The sequence below is a fragment of the Panthera pardus genome, unplaced genomic scaffold (genome assembly GCF_024362965.1).
Source record: "Panthera pardus isolate Hobbes unplaced genomic scaffold, ASM2436296v1 HiC_scaffold_19, whole genome shotgun sequence".
Classification (NCBI taxonomy): domain Eukaryota; kingdom Metazoa; phylum Chordata; class Mammalia; order Carnivora; family Felidae; genus Panthera; species Panthera pardus.
Window position 1 is genome coordinate 21,591,162 of NW_026526754.1, and position 17,763 is coordinate 21,608,924.

General features: G+C 52.6%; 1 protein-coding gene across 3 annotated transcripts in view; it reads left to right on the top strand.

The window, feature by feature from the left end:
- Positions 1-92: 92 nt before the first annotated feature.
- The window catches only part of DNAAF1 (dynein axonemal assembly factor 1), a 22,960-nt gene continuing 5,289 nt past the window's right edge, over positions 93-17,763 (top strand). For 2 of the 3 annotated variants that reach the window (XM_019413048.2, XM_019413047.2), the window contains exons 1-8: positions 93-344; positions 2,498-2,633; positions 3,378-3,469; positions 5,162-5,383; positions 5,512-5,678; positions 8,465-8,586; positions 11,460-11,626; positions 14,968-15,234. In XM_019413048.2, coding sequence (XP_019268593.2) covers positions 215-344; positions 2,498-2,633; positions 3,378-3,469; positions 5,162-5,383; positions 5,512-5,678; positions 8,465-8,586; positions 11,460-11,626; positions 14,968-15,234 — 1,303 coding nt within the window. In that variant the 5' untranslated portion in view covers positions 93-214. The remainder of the gene's footprint in view (positions 345-2,497; positions 2,634-3,377; positions 3,470-5,161; positions 5,384-5,511; positions 5,679-8,464; positions 8,587-11,459; positions 11,627-14,967; positions 15,235-17,763) is intronic. The other variant, XM_019413050.2, reaches the window with a different exon arrangement.

Here is a 17,763-nt window from a genome sequence, read left to right on the forward strand (position 1 = left end):
GCCGGGGGCGGAGCCTTTGCGGGGCCCGCCCCCGGCGTCCCTACGTGCCGGCCCACCTTACTGCGCGTGCGCGGCGGTTGCCGTGGAAACCGGGCAAGCGTCGCGCAGCCAACGATTCGGGCGCGAGTGGTCTGCTGAGGAGGAAAGCGGGGCCTCCCTGGCGGGGCCGGGGGCAGTAGCGACCCCACGGAACGGGGCTTTCGGTGCTTCCGGAATGAGCATGCACCCCGAGACCTCGGAGCCCGTGGTGGACGGGCCGGCGGAGCAGGGCTGCGCGCAGGAGCCGAGCGTGGAGGAGTCGGCGAGCGACCACGGGGACGCAGACCTGGGGGGCCTCAGGGAAGGTGCCGACTGCCGCCCCAGGGAGCCGAGGGGGGGCGAGGGGCTGCCCCCAGCACCACACCTGACCTTGCCAGCCAGCGGGAACAACAGTAATAATAACAGGAGCGGCACACACTTTTTAAAGGATGCGTGCCCAGCGTTCACCTCGTTTGAGCCTTACACCCTGCCCTCTGCGGTAGGCCCTCCTCCCCCAGTTCATAGAGATGAGGAAACGGACTTAAAGAGGTTTTGAAACTGGCTCCAAATGGATCACCCTCATTCGGTCAATGACAGAACAGACTCGTGCTGCATAGTCCGACTCCGGAGCGCTAGCCCTTGCCCAACACCCCCTTCCCCCATCGCCCACCTGTTCCATGTTTTCAACGTATCTCTTTGTTGCTACCACCGTGTAAGACCGAAGGCTCTCCCCTTCTAGACCGCAGGCTGTGTTGGGGCAGGATTTCCTGATCGAATTCAATGTCCAGTCCAGTGCCTGGTCCGTGGTAGAGAGTGAGTGAGGAGCTGGTGATTCTGGGGTCAGTGGGTGACTGCCTCCACAGAGTTTCCCAGAATGGGTTTAGAAGACAGCCTTCACCCTCTGCTCCCATTCCGCCGCTCCATTTCCTAAGGGAAATCTTTTAACGATGAGACAAACTACTTGATTTGCATTTCATTTTTTGGACGCAGTCAACAAACGTGTCTTGAGCACTGACCTGTCCAGGCAAGCCCTGTATGAAAGAGCTGTAGGGAAGCCTTGTAGCCGTCTGGAAAGAGATAGGCTTTGGAGCTGCTCACGCTGGGTATGGGTTGCGGCTCTGCAACTAACCAGCTTTATGGCTGCCAGCCCAGGGTTTAAACCTCTCTTTGGGGGCAGTCTCCTCATCTGTGAGCAGGGATAATCATAATTAGGTTGCTGGGTTACTGTGGGCCATTAATCAACGCTAGCTCTTGTCATTCATGCAACCAATCAATCATTATGTATATGGAGCACCTCCTCTTTATTCCACAAACACTTATCTGGTGCCTCTCTTGGCTGGGCATTGTGTGCAGTGGGAAATAGAAGAGTGTAAGACACAGCCCCACACACGGAGTGTTTTCGGTGGTTCGATAGACCACAGGAACACAGAGTGCAGTCGCCAGTGGCTCTTAAAGGTTAAGTGCATTTGAACTGGCCAATTTTGATTGACCGCTAAAAAAAAAAAAATTAAGTGCCTTTAAATGTGCTCATTCTCTTCTTACCAACGATATTTTCACCGTTTTTGTTTCTTTTCCTGTGGTTTTTCTTTCGAGAGCTTTTACAAAAGAAGAGAGAACATCATAACAAGCGCCCAGGCACCATCCCTAAGAATTGAAAATGATCAATACTTTATCATTTCTGCTTGAAGTCTTTTTTAAACTTAAGAAATAAGGCATTTCAGATACAGTTGATGTTCCTTTTGGCCTCCTGCCCTCAGTTCCTTCTCTGCTCCCCTTCTCCAGAATTTTGTATGAATTCAATCACTTCTGTCTCTGTAATATATCCTTAAACAGTGCAGAGCATTGGTTTGTATGTTTTAAACTTGTATGAATGTTATCCTGGGCTTATGACGAAACTTGCTTTTTCATTTCATACACGTTTCTGAGAATTATCCGTATTTTTTTAATGTGTGTCTATTTTTGAGAGAGAGAGAGGGAGACACAGAATGCGAAGCAGGCTCCAGGTTCTGAGCTGTCAGCACAGACCCCCACCCAGGGCTCGAACCCACAAACTGCAATATCATGACCTGAGCCAAAGTCGGATGCTTAGCCGACTGAGTCACCCAGGCGCCCCAAGAATTGTCCATATTGATTGATGTAGCTCCAGTGGCTTCTTTTCCAAGGTAGACTACTGATCCATTGTTTTATATAACCAGTCGCTATGGATGGATGTTTGCACTGTTGACACTCTTTGGCTGTTAAAAGTAACGCAGAAATGAATATCTTTGCACACATGTCCTTGCACACCTGTACAAGAGCTTTTATAGAGGACGTGCCCGGAAGCAAACTTCCCGCGGTCCTTACCGATGCTTTGCAAACTGTCACCCACGTTCCATACTAAACACAGATACTAATCAAGCTGAAATTGGGCAAATTTTTTTTCTACCCTTCTTGACCTCTATGGAACCAGTCTCTCTCTCTCTTTTTTTTTTTTTTATAGCAATTAATGATCCTAAGGAAACACGTGTGGGTCCTTCTGACGTACGCTACCCAAGCGAGCAGAAACAGAGTGGCGATAGCGGGGCAGACGGTCACTTAGGACACCAGACAGATGACAAGGGAGACCACGGCCCCAGGTATGTGGGCATGCTGCTGCCAGTTCCAGCGCACATTTACTGAGGAAGGAAGATCGTGTGACCGCCCCTTTGTATCAATAAGGAAACTGAGGCTCGGGGAGGTTAAAGAGCCGGCCCCGGTGTCTGAGAATTGGTAGGGGAGTCAGGACGGCGCTGCCTCTGTGGCACAACTAACCACAATATGTTAAACTTTAATGCCAGACCTGGAGAAAGAAATTCTGGCCGTTCTTGATGACACCGTCGAAAGTATTTTTATTAGAACCTACACGGCGGGGCGCCTGGGTGGCTCAGTCGGTTGAGCGGCCGACTTCGGCTCAGGTCACGATCTCGCGGTCCGTGAGTTCGAGCCCCGCGTCGGGCTCTGGGCTGACGGCTCGGAGCCTGGAGCCGGTTTCGGATTCTGTGTCTCCCTCTCTCTGACCCTCCCCCGTTCATGCTCTGTCTCTCTCTGTCTCAAAAATAAATAAACATTAAAAAAAATTTTTAAAAAAATAAATAAAATAAAAAAAAGAACCTACACGGCAATTTTCAAGATTCCTGAAAGTGATGATACGGGACGAGGCCCTGAAAAAGGCGTACTGAAAAAGAACTTAAAAGAGTCCAGGAAGAAAAAAAAAAATTAGTTATCGGGCATGTAGGATATTTTGGAATTTGGGGAAGAAGTTCTGGACTGTATTGCAAATTGAAATTTCAAATTGCTGACAAATTGCAACGAATTTCCTTTTCATGTTTCTCATGGAACAGAATGACTAAACGTTTTATACAGAAACTCTGCAAGCAACACCAACTTTACATTACCCCAGCATTGAACGACACGCTGTATTTACACTTTAAAGGTAAGGACCTGGGGGCGCCTGGGGGGGCTCCGTCGGTTAAGTGCCTGACTTGGGCTCGGGTCATGATCTCACGGTTCATGGTTTTGAGCCCCTCACCGGGCTCTGGGCTCACAGCTCAGGGCCTGGACCCTGCTTTGGATTGTGTGTCCCCCTCTCTCTCTGCCCCTCCCCTGCTTGCTCTCTGTCTCTCTCTCAAAAATAAACAAACATTTAAAAAAAAAGTTTTAAGGTAAGGACCTGGCCCAGAAGTGTCGCATCAGGCCGAAGTTACCAAAAGTGTCTTGCTGGGATCCTCTGGAGTTCTCAAAGTATATCAAGGTAGAAATTTCAGAGTTGAGTGGAGATTTACGGAGAAGCAGTATTTCTCCGAAAAGTCTTCCCTGACTGGAGTTTATAAAGGGGGCCACTGCCCGTACCGATGCCAGGGAAGCGTGTTGCGATCTTTGATTTATATTTTCTAAAGGACTTTACGTTTTTCAGACCAGGCCAGGAAGGCCCCTAACTGGCCTCCTCACCTCCACGTTGCCCCCTCCAAAATTCTGCACCCAATGTAGGAATCGCAGGGAATGGGATGATGTCGCAGGGCGGATCCCGAGGGGACCGATCTTTAAGAGGTTGGAAAAAGAGGACCCAACAGGTTGGACTTAGTGGAGAGAGTCAGAAGGTACAAGAGCTAGGAGGGAGGAGTCCCTGGATTCTCTGCTGCTGCCATGGACCAAATTGTCCCCAAACCTAGCGATGAAAACAAATTCAATGTCTGGTACCGTTTCTGAGGGCCAGGAACCTAGGAACAGCTTTGCTGGGTCGTTCTGGCTAATCAGCGATACTACAATTTTTTAATCAAAACTTCTTCAGGGGGGCGCCTGGGTGGCTCGGTCGGTGGAGCATCCGACTTCAGCTCAGGTCACGATCTTACGGTTCGTGAGTTCGAGCCCCGCGTCGGGCTCTGTGCTGACAGCTCGGAGCCTGGAGCCTGCGTCGGATTCTGTGTCTCCCCCTCTCTCTGCCCCTCCCTCGCTTGCACTCAGTCTCTCTCTATCTCTCTTAAAATAAATAAACATTAAAAAAATTTTTTTTTAACTTTTTTGGGCAAAAAAATAACCTTTCAAAGGCTTTGCGTAAGAGCAGAGGAACGATGAACTACAAATTGATAATGAGTTACTAAAGTAAAGAAAATGTTTTCTAACCTTAAATTTGGCTCATAAAACTGAAAAATGGAAGGAAACAAAACCCACAGGTAGCACTCCTTTCAGGCTTAGCCGGGTCCCCACGCTCATGGTACGGCTTCCCTTGGCTGTCTTCCCTGCTTGGACCTGCTTCTGGCTCATTTCGGGAAGGCCCCCCATCGCCTCCACTCACTCCCGGCCGTGAAGGGAAGGTGGTTGCTACGGGGCTCGGCCCCACCTTACCCGGACTGGCCGTCCCAGCGAAAAGACCACCTCTCTCCAGTGGACCCAGCAAAACCCCCCAGCTATCAAAGTTGGCCCCGCTTGGCTAAGTGTGACTGGCCCCCAGTGAACTGCTAAGACTCTGTTTGGCCCCCCAGGAAGCCATGGGGCAGCCCCAGGAGAGGAATGCCCCTCAAGGAAGGTGGCCATGGTGTTCCCGGCGGAAGGAGGTGTGGATGCTTGGCAGGGAGGCATACACAAGGGTGACCCTGACCTCCTCGGACGCCCCCTTCCTTCTCACCAGGTTTCGATCGCATCGAGAACCTCGAAGAGTACACGGGGCTGCGTTGCCTCTGGCTGGAGTGCAACGGGATACAGAGAATCGAGAATCTGGAGGCCCAAACCGAATTGCGATGTCTCTTCCTGCAAGTGAACTTGCTTCATAAAATCGAGAACTTAGAGCCTCTGCAGAAACTGGATGCCCTCAACCTGAGCAACAATTTCATCAAGACCATTGAAAACCTCTGTAAGATGCCCCCACCCCCGCCCCCAGGGGTCTTTCTCTGTGCCCCTGCGCCCACCCCTTTCCCCTGGGGGAGGTTCTGGAGGATTTGTATACCCCTGTTGCTTACTTCTGCCCACCTCACCTTCCAGCCTGCCTGCCGGTCCTGAACACGCTCCAGATGTCCCACAATCACTTAGAGACCGTGGAAGACATTCAGCATCTAAAGGAGTGTTTGAAACTTTGCGTCCTCGACCTTTCCCACAATAAGCTGAGTGATCCCGAAATCCTGAGCGTCCTGGAGAGCATGCCTGACTTGGTAAAACGTGCACACGCTCAAAACTTGCGTTCTTTAGATACCGAATCTCTCTTCCCTCCTTTCCTCCGGGCTCTTCCTTCTCCCAGTCTGTCCTCTTGGTGTTTGGAGCTGGAGTAGCTCGAATGCCCAGCCTCTGGGTCATTTCACCCGCAAACGTTTCAGCGTGGGCCGCTGGCAGACGAGAACTTCCTTTCTTGACTGCTCACAGTTACCCCCCACTGGCCCCTCTCGCTCCTCCGCCAGAGAAGCCGGCTCCCCTTGCAGGACTTTGCCACGTTCCGGATTTGGTTGATTGCACCCCCGTGGTGTCGTTTAGCATGTTCTGCTGGACCCGTGTTTCTTGTGAAATGCCGATGGGGCCGGAGGCGCGGTCCAGTGCAGCTCCAGGCTGCGGCACGGCGCGGGGCCTGTCATGTCTGGTTGTCTCTCTTGGGTGGAACTTGAAGACAGCCTGGTGGCCCCCCCCCCGTGTCATCAGCCTGCTGCAGCCGGTTGAGGCCCCCCACCCCTACGCCCCGGCTGTGTAGCAGCCACTGGCGAACGCGGACACCGCCTCGATGAGCCATTCCTTCAGGAGCCACGCGGTGGCCATTGTCCAGACCACATGTCCCTGCCACGTTAGCTGGCGTACTTCTGCAACCGGGAACCCCCTCGTCTAATGGCTCCCCCATGCGTAGTTCGCACAGAAAAGGCAGGGATGAAGGTCTGGTTCGTTCTTTTTATTCATCGATTTTCGGGGAAGGGGGTCAAGAACCCAGCGACCACTAATGGTGACAGTGAACGGCTTTTCTTTCCTGGTGGCATCATGAACTCGGGTTCATGTCTACAGTGTCCGATACGATTTAACCCTTGCTGTCACGTGTACCGAGGAAAGGAAAGTATGACAAGGAAATTTACAAGGAGAGCGTTACAAGGGACACCCAAAACCCCTGAGTTCACTGTTCACCGCTTAGGGCATGGATGTGCAAGGCAAACCTGGGTCGCTTTAAAGCATGGTAAGCAAATCACAGTTCAGGAACAATCTGAGCAGCTGGTCAAGAAGGGCTAGTTTAGAACTGCCAGCACACGGCGATAATATGAAGCTGTCGTATAATACTTTTTGTTTTTTCTCGTTGCTTAACTGCCGTAACAAAGTACCACACACTGGGCAGCTTAAGTGACAGAAATGCATTTTCTCCTGATTCTGGGGGGTAGAAGGTCCAGGATCAAGGTGTCGTTGGGGCTGGTTTCTCCTGAGGCCTCTCTCCGTGGCCTGTAGACAGACGGCTCACTGCGTCGTCACAAGGTCCTTCCTTCCATGTGTGTCCGAATCCCCTCTTATCCCCGAATCCCCGACACCTGTCAGACCGGACAAGGGCCCACCCCAATGACCTCATGTAATCTGAATCACCTCTTTAAAGGCCCTATCTCCAAATTCGGCCACATTCTGAGGATGCTGGGGTTAGAAATTGAACGCGTGAATTTGGGGGGGGGGGACACAGCTCAATCCATGACAAAAGCAGTCTGCTTTTTTTTTTTTTTTTTTTTTAGCGTTTTTTTTATTTATTTTTGAGACAGAGAGAGACAGAGCATGAACGGGGGAGGGGCAGAGAGAGAGGGAGACACAGAACTGGAAGCAGGCTCCAGGCTCTGAGCCTTCAGCCCAGAGCCCGACGCGGGGCTCGAACTCACGGTCCGTGAGATCGTGACCTGAGCTGAAGTCGGACGCTCAACTGACTGAGCCACCCAGGCGCCCCAAAAAGCAGTCTGCTTTACAGTGACGTTGTGATCGCTTTCAAATCCTCCCCACGCAATGCAGCCCCTTAGTGCCTGCCCCTGGGTGTATTGCCCCCCACCCCCACCCCAGCCCTGCGGCGCTGGCCCCTGAAGACACCATGAGAATGGAGAAGGCGGTATGAGAATGATGTTTGGGGAATGCTACGTTAACTAGCGTATGGTGTATTTATTTTCACCAATAACACAAACCACTTTAGATCAGAAAACTCACACCTTCAGGCAAACTAGTTTGTTTTTTTTTTTTAACGTTTTTTATTTATTTTTGAGACAGGGAGAGACAGAGCATGAACAGGGGAGGGTCAGAGAGAGGGAGACACAGAATCTGAAACAGGCTCCAGGCTCTGAGCAGTCAGCACAGAGCCCGACGCGGGGCTCGAACTCACGGACTGCGAGATCATGACCTGAGCTGGAGTCAGCCACTTAACCAACTGAGCCACCCAGGCGCCCCCAGGCAAACTAGTTTTAAATGGTGCTCCTGGATATCACCTTGGCCGCTCAGTTAGTTCTCTGAGTTTCGCAGGCCGGGAAGGAGGAGACGGTGTGTAAAGACGGGGGGAGGCCACGCTGGTCCAACGACATCCAGCACTTTCCATCCTTTCCCTAAGTCAGTGCTTCCTGTCCGCCTGGCTGCGGTGTATGCTTTCTTCAAATGGGTGCTGGCCGGGGAAGAGGGAAGACGATCAATTAGACCGAGGTTAATGTCAGCAAAAGGGCTTGGCTGAGCAAAACAAGGCCCTCGCCGACGCGGAGAGGCCTCCGGATGTGCCTTCCGAGGCTGTTCTGGAAGGACGGTGAGATTCCAGATCTGGAGTTCAAGCGCAGGAAAGCGCTGCTCTATAATCATCAGCCCTGGGGACAGAAAAGTAAGGAGACCCCTCCGGCTTCCCTGATAAAGTCGCGAGGAGATGGCGTGGGCACACGCGCTGTGTCTTGTTCTCTCAGAGCACCGCACGCGTGAAACGTTTCAGTCACACCCCTGTTTTTGTAACGGCTTTGGTTCATGCTTACAGCGTGTACTGAATTTGATGGGAAACCCCGTTATCAAGCACATCGCTAACTATCGAAGGACAGTCACCGTACGACTAAAACATCTCACCTATCTGGATGACAGACCAGTTTTCCCAAAGGACAGGTAAGGAGGGGGGGAGCCTGTGGCTCACATTTTAATACAGAATTGTTGTGCACACTCAACAGTAAACTCGTACAAATTTCGGACTTGGGAGCATTTCCGCACATCGTTACACATTCTTAGGAAACAAGTTTGATGGCTGCATGACTGTTTATAATAAGAAATTCCCTGTTTTCGAGCGCTTATTCATAGATTGGCTTTTTCGTAATCCCCTGATGAGTATCCTCGCGTGTAAGTCTCCGGCCTCGCTCCTGCTGATTTCCATAAGGCGGAATTCTGGGAGTGGTGTTATTGGATTAAGGACTGTGCTTTGAGCCTTTTCAAAGGCGCTTGTGAGTATTTTCTAATTGTTTTTTAGCAAGTTTGCAAAGTTCATAACTTCAGCAGACATAGCCGCGTGAAAGAAATCTTTGCCGGGTTAACCGGAGAGCGAAGACTGTATCTCATTTTATTTGGGGGTAACTGATGGGGTCGGGCGTCAGGCAGGGGCATCGTCTCCGCCCATCGTTTTCTCCCGCGCTCCTTTTGGAGGCCCTTTCCTTCCTGGTTGCTAAGAGCTCTTCCTTATATTAAGAATATCGAACCCAGGACTCCCAGGACTCACTACTTTCATCTGTGTTTTTAATTTAAGTCCCTTTTGACTCTCAGAGTAAGCCCCCAGTAGTACGGGCTGCCGGTAATATGTTCTTGAACTCGCAAACTTAAATCCAACCGACAAATATTTCCAATAGAAGTGAGAGCCTCCTCTCCAACCAGGTGAGAAAACAAAACCGCCTGCTTCTGGGCAGTCTGAGTTCTGTCCGCTCCGAGGGGCCCGCTAACGTCCCCGGCCTCACATTCCTCACCTGGAAGGTGGGGACAATGTGACCGCAGCGTCCTCGTTCCACGTGGGGTTTGAGCAGAGCTGGGCTCAGAGGAGAGAGCGGGAGCCCCACCCGGGGCGGGGCTGACCCCGCAGGGAAGGGTGAACAGGGGTGGGAGCCGGACCCCTGGCGGTGAGACCCCACGCTCTGGCTCAGGGCCCCGAGTCCCCTGGGTCTTAGTTCTAACCGCGCCCACCCCTGGCTGATGGAGCGAGCCACCGGCTGTTCTCCGTGCCCCGGAAGCACTTCACTGGTGTTGCAGGTGTCTACTCACGCGTCACCTCGTTAAGCCCTCCCGACCCCACCCCTCATCTCGGAAGCACCTTTTCCACCCGGGGTCTCTTTAACCGGATTTCTTTTCTGTGGACACATCAGCCTCTGGCATACTTGTTTCCTTCTTTAGGGTCTGTCTTTCCCCATAAAAGGGCAGTTCTAACAGAGCGAGTATCGTCACCTCTTGGGTCACCTGCTGCCGTATCCCCAGCCCCTAGAACAATTCACCCATTCGAGGTGTACAAGTCAGTGCTTTCTAGTGTATTCAGGGTTGTGCGCCCACCCCCACACCCATTCTAGAATATTTTTGTCACCCCAGGAAAGTAACTCTTAGTCATTAGCTGATATCCCTCATTCTCTATCTCTGTGGGTTCTTTCTTTTCTGGATGTTTCATATAAATGGCATCACACCACGTGTGGGCTTTCGTGATCGGCTGAGCAAAATCGTTTCAAGGCTCGTCCACACAGCAGTATGTATCAGTAATCCATTCCAAAACAACGTCACAAAATAATATTCCATTTGGAAATGCCCCATTGTATTTATCCATCCGTTGATGGACTTTTGGGTTGTTTCCACTTTGGGGCTATCGTGAAGGGTGCTGCTACCAATGTTCGTGTGTGGGTGTTTGTGTGGACATGTCTTTTTATCTCAGTTGAGGGGATACTTAGGAGCATCACCCTGGCTTGTACGGGAAGAGTACGTTTATTTTATTTTATTTTTTTAACATTTATTCATTTTTGAGAGACAGAGACAGAGCGCAAGCAGGGGAGAGGCAGAGAGAGAGAGGGAGACACAGAATCCGAAGCAGGCTCCAGGCTCCGAGCCGTCAGCACAGAGCCCGACGCGGGGCTCGAACCCACAAACTGTGAGATCATGACCTGAGCTGAAGTCAGATGCTTAACAGACTGAGCCCCCGCCCCCAGGCATCCCTGGGAAGATTACGTTTAGCCTTGAGGTTGCCTGGCTCCCTTCCAGAGCAGCAGCACCGCGACGAGCGACTCCCTGCTTGGTGTCCTCGCCAGCATCTGGTGTCAGTGTTTGGGAGTTTCAGTCCTTCCAGTCGGTGTGATGTGGGATCTCATCGATGTCATTTGCAATTCCCTAATGTCATAGGATGCTGAGCTTTTTTGCCATCTGCCTATCTTCTTCGGTGACGTGTCTAGGTCATTTGCCTGTTTTATTTTTGTGTGTGGTTTTTTTTTTTTTGAGTTGTCATAGTTGTTTGTTCGAGACAGAAGCCATCTCCCAGTTATCTTTCTTGTAAATATTTTCTCCCCATCTGTGGCTTCTGATTTCATTTAAAAAAAAACTTTTTCTATTTTTAAATTATGTGGTCTTTGTGTCGAGTTGTAGAAGTTCTTTATGTATTCTATTTACACATCCTTCAGCAGGCCTATACTTTGCAAATACTTTCCCACATTCTGTGGGTTGTCTTTTTACTTCGTTTATGGTATTCTTGTGTTACAAACACTTCTAATATCGACGGAGCCCGAGTTCTCTGTTTTTCTTTTGTTGCTGCTTCTTTTGGCATCACATCGGGAGGGTTTTGCAAACCATCAAAGGCATAGGTGTGCACGTGTTATCTGGAATCCTTGTGGCCACATGTCCCATGTGCCTTCAGTTTGATTTGAGGGAAATGAGCAAGTTTGGTCGGACAGTGTATGTTTTGAATTGACTTTTAACCTGCGAAAATTCAAACCTTCCCAGTTTCTGGTGTTTTTATTTGTCCTCATTGACAGAGCTTGTGCCGAGGCCTGGGCCAGGGGCGGGCTCGCAGCTGAGAAAGAAGAGAGAGAGCAGTGGGAGAGCAGAGAGAGGAAGAAGATCACAGACAGCATCGAAGCCCTAGCGATGATTAAGCAGCGGGCAGAGGAGAGAAAACTGCAGAAAGCCAGCCAGGAGGAAGGTACGCTCGGGGCTCTGTTTAGACTAGAAATCTGGGCTGGTGAACTTGGTCTTTCAACTCTGGGATTTTTTTTTAATGTTTATTTATTGAGAGAGAGAGAGCAAGAGATCTGGGCTGGTGAACTTGGTCTTTCAACTCTGGGTTGTTTTTTTTTTTTTTTAATGTTTATTTATTGAGAGAGGGAGAGAGAGAGATCTGGGCTGGCGAACTTGGTCTTTCAACTCTGTGATTTTTTTTTGTAATGTTTATTTATTGAGAGAGAGAGTGTGTGTGAGAAGGGTGAGGGGCAGAGAGAGGGAGAGAGAGAATCCCAAGCAGGCTCCATGCTGTCAGTGCAGAGCCCATTGTAGGGCTTGAACTCATCAACTGTGAGATGGTGACGTGAGCCGAAATCAAGAGCCAAATGCTTAATTGACTGAGCCCCCCAGGCGCCCCCGGGATTGATTTATTTTTGACCATTCATTCACACCTCTCTGGTCCATGTGCATGTGGCCTCACCCACCTGCCCCCAGCTCTTCCCGGTGGTGAAAGCACAGTTGTGTTAAAATAGCCTAGTTTTCCAAAATAAATGATGCATTGGTTTTCTATGACAGCCATAACAAATAACCATAAATGTAGGGGCTTAAAACCACACACTTATGATCACAGTTTTGTACGTCAGAAGTCTGACACGGTCTCATGGGACTAAAATCAAGATGTGGGCGGGGCTGCGCTCTTTCTGGAGGCTCCCAGGGAGAATCTGTTCTTTCATCTTTTCCGGCTTCTAGAGGTGCCCACGTCCCTTGGCCTGTGGCGCCTCCTCCATCTCCCTCTGCAAGACCTTCAACTCTCTCTCCAGCTCTGACTCCCCTGCCCCCCCTCTCTTAGGGATCCATGTGGTGATATCGAGCCCACCTGGATCATCTAGGATCATCGCCCCATTGTCCTTGATCTCCTCGGCAGAGTCCCTTTTACCACACGAGGTCACATACTCACACGTTCTAGGATTAGGATGTGGACGCCTTTGTGGGGCCATTACTCCGTCTACCACAAATGAACACGGAATTCATATCAAAGCAACGTGGAGTTGTATGGATTTCACGCGCCCCACGTGTAGGGCCGCTGACAGCAGTAACATCAGCCAGCATCTGTACGCCGGGCTTAGTCAGTGCCTTTATCCCGTACCTCAGTCAGACGGATACTAAGGTTGTCTATTACTACTCTATTGCTCTATTTCACTGCACACAGATCGTCCTCTGCCCATCTGTGGGGAGGGGGCGTCAATAGGTGTCTGCACACCAACGCCAGGCACGGGCACGTGTGCTTACACGGTGAGCACGCGGACATGGTCACAGATCCCAGCAGGGACGGCGCCCGGTTCCGCCCCTCCGCACGGCCCGCAGCGGCCCTGGCGAGGTGAAGAGGGGTGCCGGGCACCTCTGTTTAGACTTAAGGTGCCGGGCACCTCTGTTTAGACTTAAGTTGTAAATTAGGAAACCCTACAAGGTTAGCTAGGTTGGGTGACATCCTGGCAAAAGGGCCTTGAAGACCAGCCTGGACGTGGCAGGGGACAGGAGGTGGTGGGCTAGGCAGCAGACAGCTGTCATGGAAGCGCTGCTAGGGTCATGAGCTTGGTGGCTCCTGGGGGGAGGGGGCGTGGCAAAAGGTCCAGGCAGGGAGGTGCAGCCCCAGGCGGGAGACAGGCCTTCTGTGCAAATCACCGTGGAAAAACACGGAGGCCCTTGACCTTTTTGGGTTTTGTTTTTTTTTTTAATGGAGATGAAATTCACATAACGTAAAATGAATCATTTTGAGGTGGAATTTAGCACAATCACAGCGTTGTGCAACCCGCATCTGCGTCTAGTTTCAAAACATCGTCATCACCCCGGAACCAAAGCCTGTACCCGTGAGCCGGGACTCCCCTCTCCGTCCTCCCCCAGCCCCCGACAACCGCCCATGTTTCTGGATGCTTCACATATGTGGAACTCTCTGCAAGATGCGACCTTTTGCCTCTGGCTTCTGTCACCGGGCACGATGTTTTCGCGGTCCGTCCCGGTGGGAGGGAGCACAATCCGTACCGTATTCCTTTTCATGTCCCAAGGTTCTTGGCCCCAAAGACCCTGTGGCCTATTCTAGGATCTCAGAATCTGTCTCCTCGCCTTGACCTGTCTCACCCGATTTCGAGATTCTGTCCCCTCCCGGGTTGGGTGTAAACGACCCCCTCGCTGCCTCCCTAATGTACTGGCCCGAATCCGGGACTCAGAGTCGCCCGCCCACACCTGATGCCCCCGCCAGGATTTGGTCCTGGGTCTGTGCTGGCCCAAGCCCGACACCAGCCCGCAGGATCCTAGGGACGGTCATCAAGGCACCTTAATAAATAAAAACCCCCTTCCTCATCCTGTACCCAGTAGAGGGGCTGGAGTCCCCACGGGGGGTTTTAAATGACATTCGCTGTGTTTCACCCAATTACAACCACACGTGGAAAACAGAAAAGTGGGGCCCGTGGGTGGCTCGGTCGGTTGAGCATCTGCCTCTGGATCTCGGCCCAGGTCACGATCTCACAGTTGGTGGGATGGAAGCCCGGGTCAAGCTCTGTCTGCCAGTGCGGAGCCTGCTTGGGATGCTCTCTCCCTCTCTGCTCCTCCCCAACTTGTGTACACACACTCTCTCTCTCTCTCTCTCAAAATAAATAAGCTGAAAAAAAAAAAAAGAAAACAGAAAAGCAGCGCTAATAACAAGTGCGGGAAGAACCACCCAGTATTTCGTAGAAGGACCTCGTGGCTCTTCCCCATGCGTGGAACCCGTGTGTGCTCCTATAGAACAACGGCATGTTTCTATTGCCTTCTGCCTCTCGTGGGAAATTGGCATAATACATGTTCCACGAGGTAGACGTTCTCCGATAGTATTCTGTCCTTTTCCAAACTTTTTATTTGGGTAGTTCTCAAATTTTCAGGAAAGCTTAAAGAATAGGGAAACAAACGGCTGTGTCCGTTTAGACTGGATGGTGTTCGACGTTCACACACGCACACACGCACACGCACACGCAGAGAGAGTCCTGTTGTGCTGAGCCATCTGGACGTAGAGCACCCCACGGTCCGGAAACCCGAATGCTCCCGCGCGCGTCTCCTCAGAGCCTCCTGAGCTGTTTTCTTCAAGGCCGTGTCCCGTTCCACTAGACCGAGTGGCCCCTCTGGGGACCCTTAGCTCCGCTGATTCGCTTTCTTGGACACCATTGCCGTGTCCCCGACAGTCCCCTGAGCTCACGCCCCGTTCACAGTTCGCTGCGTGTCCCCGAGAGACGTCTAGACCATCTCGTCCCCCCCAGGAGGTCTCCTGTTCACCTGCGGACTTCTCTTGCTCAGGGAAGGAGCCGGTGCCAGACGAGAAGGACAACGTGGATGCCACCGAGGAAGGGAAGGAAGAGCCCGGTGAGGAGGGAGGGCGGCGGCAGAAAATGGAGCTGTCTGTCACGGAAAGCTTCAAGGCCAAGGGTGAGCTATTCCCGGAAGAGTCGGGTCTCGTGGGGGAGCTGCCCGTGGACGTCACCGGAGCCACTGAAGGCCAGGGGCCAGGGGGGGCACCCCTGGAGGAGACCCTGAAGCCGGCCGCCCCCGGAGCTGCCTGCGGAGGTAAGGAGCGGAGAGCCACACGCGTGCGTCCCCGGGGACCACGGCCTCTGAGCCACGCGCCTGTGGGGCCCGGGCTACTTTCCACCTCCTCCGATTCTGTGTCTCTAGGATGAAGTATACATGTCTCATTTTCTAGAGCAGCGCTGCCCATGGGAACATAATGGGGCCATAAGTGCATTTTCTGGTAAACAAGGTCAAAAGACATGGGGGAAACACGAAAGGTGTATTTTACTGAATCCGTTATATCTAAAAGATAATCATTTGGGGCACCTGGGTGGCTCAGTCGGTTAGGCGTCCAGTGTCGACTCATGTCATGATCGCGCTGTTCACGAGTTCGAGGCCCGCGTCCAGCTCTGTGCTGACAGCTCGGAGCCTGGAGCCTCGTTCGGATTCTGTGTCTCCCTCTCTCTCTGCCCCTACCCCGCTTGTGCTCGCTCTCTCTCTCTCTCTCTCTCTTAAGTTTTTAAATTTGAAATTCTTAAATTTCCCTCTCTTAAAATTTTTTTAAAAATTTAAAAATTAAAAAAAATAATCACGCAGATCTGGGCACAGCAGGCCGCCTGGCAGGTTCCGGCCGCGTTCCTTGGGTCCTGCTTAACTAGCAGATAAACCCGGGACTCACCCGCGACGCTGCCCTATGGCTGTGGCATTGGTGAAGGGAGCCAGACCTGGAAAATGCCCCGTCTATAGGGCCTTGAGAGACGGGGAACATTTTGTTCCCCTGAGCAGCCTTGGGGGTCTGGCCGGGGAGTTGAACTGGTCTGACCAGAACACAGGGATCCCAGAAGGAAGGTCCCCATGGTCTGGGAGAGACCAAGGAGTAACCCTGTCCCCAGACCATCGAGGATACAGCCAGAGGGGCAGGGCCACACCCCCGAGTGCCAGGCAGGGGTGAATCCTTTTCCGGCTAAAGGATTTGAACAGAGCAGACCAGCCTCGACGACTCACCCAGCTGAGGCCCACCCTGCTCCCCGCCCCCCCCCCATACCGCCCCACCATCCACGGGGATTTAGAGCCACGCCCTCGTCTTCAGTAACGTCGGAAAAACCCGTCTCGCAGCCTCGCCTTTGACACGCCGTTCCTGCTGCGCCTGAGACCCAAGAATTGCCCAGGGATGAGTTACATCTGAAGGGCCTCGGTCAGGGAAAGAAAACGTTCTCTGGTGCTCAGCTCGCCCCTCTTCAGACGCCGGTCACGCTCTTCAGACTTTGCCACGAGGCTGGAATGCTTCTGTAAGAAGCAGGACTTGTTCTGAATAACTTCTTCCTTGGGAAACACCCGGGCTGCTTTGTATGCCCACGACCTGGCTTTGCCGGACAGCGGCCGTCAACCCCAGGGCCTGGTCATCTTTGTGCCCTCGAAGAGAAGGCCTACCGGAAGGGTTTTTCCCCAGGATTCCCACTGGTGGACATATGACAGGCCTTGTTATTTAAAAGGCACAACACAGGCGTGACCACACGGGGAAGCTGACCCTCCGGGCCGCTGAGGGCCACGGCCTTTGCTTTCTGTGCCCCCCGCGCATCCTGAGAGGGGAGCTGGGCTGGCAGAGCGCGGAGGTCCTCCTTCCACTTGGAGTCAAACGACTCAGCCCCGGGAAAGGCAAATCTAAACGGAAAAACCTTATGCTCAGAAAACTGCTCTTCCGTTCACCTTTCCTACGTTAGACAGTCTTGCCTCGTAACCGAAGGACGGAGGGAACCAAGAGATAACCACGTGACCAGCCCTGCTGAATTTCCCGTGCCGATTCTGAGATCCGGGCATGGTCGCCTGAGTCACTGCCCCAGCCCCACCGGAAGTCTGCATCTCGGGGCAGAGGGGCCCGCTAGGAGAGCGGAGGGCACGGCACCCGCCGTCACCGCCACCGTGGAAACACGGCACCTTCCGCCTCGAGTTACACTCTCCCTGGAGGAGTCCGCCGAGTCCCGGCGGTCACGAAAACGGTCTGAGAATGACCCGTGTTTCCCTGAGACACACCGCGTGCAGGAAAGCGGTGCTGTTTCTGCAGACACCCTGCGATCAAAGCCACGTCCGACCCTTCCGTCGGCAAACCCCAAAACCTCTCTGAGCCTGTCTCGGCCCCCGTGAAATGAAAACGGTCTGTCTGCCACGGTGCGGAAGCGATGCGCCCAATAATTGTTCGTCTCTTCCCGGCCCCACCTTTTCCCGGAACGACGCCCAAGCAGATCGTTTCTTAGGAAGCAAAAGGACCCTGGCCCTGCCTTGACTACGACCACAGTGCCATGAACCGGACAAGGGGTGTGGGAGGAAGGGCCGGCCGGGTGGGGAGGCAGACCACGGCAGTAATTACAAGTACGGAGGAGCTTGCGGCTCTCCTCCGAGGAGCCACCGGGATGGCCACGTGCAGACCGTGACCGCCGGGCCTAGTGAGTGAAGGCCCAGAGGGCCAGCCCGGGGCCGTCCACAGAGGCCACCACAGAAACCCTCTGCCCGCCTCCTCGTTTCATGCTAAATCGGTGTCCAACGTGGCTCTGAGCCAAACTGGACCTAAGCGTGACAAGAAAAGTTGAG